The 6,000-nt window shown below is 37.7% G+C and overlaps 1 protein-coding gene across 5 annotated transcripts in view; it reads right to left on the bottom strand.

The window, feature by feature from the left end:
* Positions 1-6,000, bottom strand: part of MYLK4 (myosin light chain kinase family member 4) — a 145,276-nt gene that overhangs the window by 99,912 nt on the left and 39,364 nt on the right. Inside the window, exon 1 of one of the 5 annotated variants that reach the window (XM_075212982.1) lies at positions 2,327-2,550. The exons of the other annotated variants lie outside the window; for them this stretch is intronic. Within the exon in view, the coding sequence (XP_075069083.1) occupies positions 2,327-2,464 (138 nt within the window). The 5' untranslated portion in view covers positions 2,465-2,550. Of the gene's footprint in view, positions 1-2,326; positions 2,551-6,000 lie in introns of those variants that run through there. 5 annotated transcript variants of the gene reach the window in all.

Raw genomic sequence — 6,000 nt, 5'->3', positions numbered from 1 at the left:
TAGCACAATAGGATGAGTTGAAAAAACATTGAATAGAACTCTTATAACACTACTATCATAATATCAATTATAACATTGCTCCTGTAATATCAATTGTAGCAGAAATGTATCCTATAAGCTGTCCACAACATAAGGAAGAGTTATAGTAAAGCAAGCAGAACTTGAGTAAAAGTCTGCAAACTGGGATTAATTTGTCCCAAAAATTGGTATTCTAGGTATATACAAGATATTAGCAGATATCTTATATATACCAAGATATTAGCAGCAGATCCTTTAAATCCTCTAAGTTGCAAGGTGGGGCTCAATTGGATTGAGATCTGGGGAATTTGGAGGCCAAGTCAACACCTTAAACTTTTTGTCACGTTTCTCAAACCATTTTTGAACAATTCTTGCAGTGTGGAAGGGCACATTATCCTGCTGAAAGAGGCCACTGCATCAGGGAATACTGTTGCCATCAGACTAGACCTCCTTCTTCCATTGCTCCATGGTGCAGTTTTGGCGCTCATCTGCCCATTGTCAGCACTTTAGGCGGTGGACAGGGGTCAATGTGGGCACTCTGACTGGTCTGCAGCTATGCAGCCCCATACAATGCACTGTGTTCTGACACCTTTTCATCATAGCAAGCAATAACTTTTTCAGCAATTTGTACTACAGTAGCTCTTCTTTGGGATTGGACCAGAGAGGGTAGCCTTCACTCCCCATGTGCATGAATGAGTCTTGGGCACCCATAACCCTGTCATCGGTTCAGCGGTTTTCCTTCCTTGGACCACTTTTGGTAGGTACTAGAGATGCTCAGGCTTGGTTTTCTGAAAATCGAGCCCACCCGAACTTAGGGGATCCGAGTAGGCTCGGTACTTTCGCGCGTCCTCGGATCTGAGTCGAGGCAAAACATCTCGCGGGTTTTGGATTCCATAAGTACCTCCCTCCCTAGGAGATCCAGCGCCATTGCTCACACAGACACAGGTGTAGCAATGTTCTTGTCACTCTCCAGTCTCCAGTGCCATTGCTCAGTGCCATTGCTCATACAAAAACAGGAGGGGTAGCAGTGTTCTTGTCACTTGACAAAAAATGACTAGAAATGACTGGAAATTATTATGTTCTATAGGTTTATAATATTGTAGGATCAAAGAAAGAGCCAAATTATGTGATTTTAGGAAAAAATAGGGATTTTAGAAAAAAAAATAGGGATCCAAAACCAAAACACACGTGGCCGGTTTCGCCAAAATCAAAACCAAAACCAAAACATAAAGTTAATCCAGATCCAAAACCAAAACCAAAACACGGGGGTCAGTGAACATCTCTAGTAGGTACTAACCACTGCATACCACAAGACCTGCCGTTTTGGAGAAACTCTTACCCAGTTGTCTAGCCATCACAATTTGGCCCTGGTCAAAATCGCTTAGATCCTTACGCTTGCCCATTTTTCCTGCTCCAACACATCAACTTCAGGAACTGACTGTTCACTTGCTGCCTAATATATCCCAGCCATTTTAATGAGATAATCAATGTAATTCACTTTACTTGTCAGTGGTTTTAATGTTGTGGCTGATCGGTTTACATGAACAAATAAAGACTATCAGATAAAAAAAGAAACTTGCTTTTTTAAAAGAGAGCATGGAACTTGAGCGTATTTCAGACTGCATGCAGATCCAAGCGTATTTCAAGATACGACTTAATTTGAATCTGGGTATAAGTATGCTCTGCCTCAACGTTACTTGCTGTGTGTTAACAGACAGAACAGAGTGCAGGATACGCACATGCATATATGCAATATAAAGTCAGAATGCATGCAAAAAAAATATTCCTTAATGCTTTGAGGTAGAAAAGAAAGGAACACATGTATTTTGATTTTAACAAACTGAAAGAATAGTAAATATAAAGTTTCAGTGATGTACAAACCACACCTGCAAAACAGTTCTCTAATTCAGTATTAGAATAGAAAACAAGCATAAAAATACAAATAATAAAATACTATAATATTACATTAATAATAGTATAGCATTATACTATTTATAAAGCTTACATTGGAACCATTTCATCTCCATTGCAACCTCCAATTCATAGAGGTTGCAAACAATTTTAGTGTAGTTTATTCAAAGAAATATCAAATTTTACAGGTGAAAATGAACAAAACCTAATATATTTTAGAGAAAGCAAAGTGCAAGATAAAAAAACTTATTTATTTTAAATTATTTCATTACAATTTTAAACTATTAGTAATTCTCTAGTACATTATTTTTGAGAACAGTATCTGCTTTGCTGAAGCAAAGCAAACACTTTGTTACACCTTCATCTATACAATGTGACATACAATCACTGGAGCTACCTGCGTATTTCCCGGCTCAGTTGTACTCTTGTCTCTCTTCATATGCAGCACATTCCACAATAGGTGCCAGAGTAATGACGCTAAAATGCACAGGTTATCTGCCATCCACAGAAATCTGCCCTTAAACGGTAGATCCATTTCTGAAGTTTTAGGTCTGTCGTTTTATAAACGTAAATATCTTTTCTACTGCTTGTCTGTCTAACCCAACCAAGAGCAAACTAGGTTGCAGGAGGAGGAGGCATGGCAACGGACAGGTTGTATCCAGTATCAGGGATCAACAAATTCAATGTACCTAAAATGGTATAATATGACAAGTAGATGACAAGCGTGAAGCAGATGCTGGGGGTAAGGAGAAAAGTAAGGCGATGCTTGACAGATATTTACTCTGACACTCTATCACTTGTCGACTGTGTAGGAACTCCAAGCACCATCAGCAGTAGCAGAATGTATCAGGCACATGTTCTCAATCAACAGCACAGGCTTTCTCCAGTGTAAAAGCTGAAGGACATATTTTGTCAGGGTAGTAAATCTTGGAAGTCGTGGCTGCATTCCCCAGGGAGGCAAATGTTTATATAGAGGAAACACCAGTAAATTTCGGTCATATTCTTGAGTCTCATATGATTTAAAAAATAAAACTTAAAAAGTGCTAACAACTATTAAAGAAACCGTCACATTCAAAAATGAGATGTGTTTTTTAACATCAATCACTGTGGCAGACTATAAGAAGTATATGGTTATTTGCCATTGTTCATTGGTTTGTTTCTCAAGACTGCTATTAATTACTTATAATTCTGCACAGTGTCATAGACTACCATGGCAACCACAGTCACATGGCACATGATGTAGTTAGCAGAGAGGTTTTGGAATGTCTGAGTTCTGTCTATTTTGTACTGTAAAATGCTCCAATTCTTCCTCCCCTCTATCTTCACATAACTTGCTGAGAGCTGTGAGCATGTGTCTGTGTAACTGGCAGCCATACTTTGCAACATCCAGTGAGATCTTGAAAAGGAGATAATGATTTGTAGAATGACAGCTAAGAAAAAGTCATGCTTAAAAAGGTACTTAACTTGCTATTTTAAGAAAAAAGTAAACCTATTAATATTATTATTTTTATTATCTATTTTTTTATTATATTAACATTTATTTATATCGAGCCAGCATATTTCGTAGCGCTTTACAATTGGGGACAAACACAGTAATAAAACAAGAATAGGTATTAACAGACTGACAGAGTAGTAAGAGGGCCCTGCTCGCAAATTTACAATCTATATGAGGGATTGCTGTTTTAACTTTGATTGTTTACTGTGTGTGTGTGACTAAATTTGGAATGCAAGCTACACCTGTAAAAATATTTTACATTTATAAATGTTTCTAATTTGTTGAAATGCAATGTAATATTGAATTATTATATTAAAAATACCCATTAGAGACAGGGATGGCTAAATAAGTTCTCAACTAATAAATTGTCAATACCTATCATATCCACAATGTAGACGATCACCCAAATCCATGATACCAGACAGTATTAAGTAGTCAGATAATATTACATGGGCTGACTGATGGAATTCCAATAACTATTGGGTAATCCTTATTTCGGTAATATGGGCAGGAGATGTTCTGACAGGTTGTACTCACTTGTCAAGACATTCAATAGCTATATACATTTCTGCTGAATCACTGCTTTGTATTATCACAAAGATGGGAGAAGATCTAGATTTTTACAAACTCTCATTGAATTGAATTGAAATGTCTGTGACATTAGATCTCAGCTTAGATCATTCCACATAAGATTTAACTGTTTTAAAGCATCTGAGCCATTAGGGGCTAAAACTATAAAAATAAAGTGAAGTTGAAAAAATTACATAACATGTAAAGAGGACCTATCAGCAAACTGATATACAGGGTGTTAAGATACATGGTTCCCAAATCACTCAGACATAGTATTAGAGGAAAAATAGAAGGATGATTTATTCTGAAGAACAGAAGTACATACAGCACGGCCCCTTAACAATAGCAGGTCCAACAAGTGAGGAAATCAGTTCAAATAAATCCCAGGGTAGCCTCTTTTATCACCTCATAATCCCACCTTGGGAACTGCCTGCCCAGGGTAGTTGCAAAAGTTCTCGATTGGTGGGCTTCTCACACTATCCAGCCCCCTCCTCTACCTCCCCATGTGCCTTCCCTCAGATGACCCTTGCTGGGTCCGGCTCCTGGCTGTCTGTAGAGCTCACTAGTGGACAATAGGGAGCAAACACAAATAAAAATGGTAGCTTAATTCACTCAACTCCTGAGTGTTCCCTGTGGAGGTGGAATTTAACCCCTGAAGTACTTTTCCAAGGAGATGTTATAGTTCCATCACTGATACTTCCTGATAACAACATGGCTAAAAAGTGCAGTTCAGGTATGGATAAGATTAAGGGGTTGTAACACTGGTTCCATACACCATGCCCGTTGCTTTACACAGGGTTTGAGTCATTACGTCACGTATTTGTCAGATTTGAGCATATGGTATGCAAATCCGTCTGTGCATGCGCAGAATTGGGACGTCCATCCGTCAACTAAGCCATGTCCACTGGGTATGTGGACGCAAAGGACACTTACTACAGTCTACGATTCTGGCGGATTGAACGGAAAAGAGAAGGGGCATTGGCCGTAGCCAGTTTACAGGGATGTGTGCCAAGCTCGAGCGCACACAGCCATTTCCAAATCCAGCGCTGATCGTCTCATAGTTACTTGATTTTTTGCCATATTTCTTGCACCAGCTATAGAGCTAGTCTAAGTCATGAGTCCTAGTAATGTCAGTGTCATATGCATTCATGCCTGCAATCATGAGCAAGAAATATGTCCTTTATGTACAGTAGACATCGAGGAGAGCCTAATAAATGTTTTCCAAGGGAAAAATAAAATTGTAAAAAAAACATTTTATATATGACTATATTATTAACAGGTACTATTAATTGCTTACTATTTTTTCTTTTGAGATTTTATATTCCACATAGGTATTGTACATATCCTGCAGTGTGTGGTCTAGTAAAAACTACACCCGTAGTTATTACCACACGTATCTTTAGATCTTTTCCTTGTTGACTTATGGAGTACGGAGGTGGTTTACGTGTGGTTTATAACAAACACTCAGTGCTCTCAGTATGTGTGCCTTAATGACTCAGGCCGATAGTCTTTTTTATGTAGACTTCATATTAGAGATGCTCACTGACCCCTGTGTTTTGGTTTTGGTTTTGGATCTGGATTACCTTTGTGTTTTGGTTTTGGTTTTGCCAAAACCGCCCTTGCATGTTTTGGTTTTGGTTTTGGTTTGGTATTTTTTACAAAATTCCCTTTTTTTTTGCTAAAATAACATAATTTAGGTATTATTTTGTACCTACATTATAATTAACCTCAATAACACTAATTTCCAGTCAATTTTTGTTTGCACAGAAAAAAGTTTCATATTTCATCAGTGTATCCTTCCATATGTCTTAGAAAGTCTATCCCACATGACTAAACTGGATGAGTAAAAACAGCTATGCTGTGTTAGAATTAATAGCACAACAAGCTTTTTTCTTTTAATTTTGTATAATGTTTATATATCAAATTTGAACAAAATGCCGTCTTTGTGCAGTATGAACCACTATGAAACAAATCATGGTAGCTCCAATTCAACAAAACAATATTGT

Source organism: Mixophyes fleayi, chromosome 5 (assembly GCF_038048845.1).
Source record: "Mixophyes fleayi isolate aMixFle1 chromosome 5, aMixFle1.hap1, whole genome shotgun sequence".
Taxonomy (NCBI): Eukaryota; Metazoa; Chordata; class Amphibia; order Anura; family Limnodynastidae; genus Mixophyes; species Mixophyes fleayi.
The sequence above is the reverse complement of the archived record's forward strand: the minus strand, read 5'-3'. Positions and strand labels throughout refer to the sequence as shown.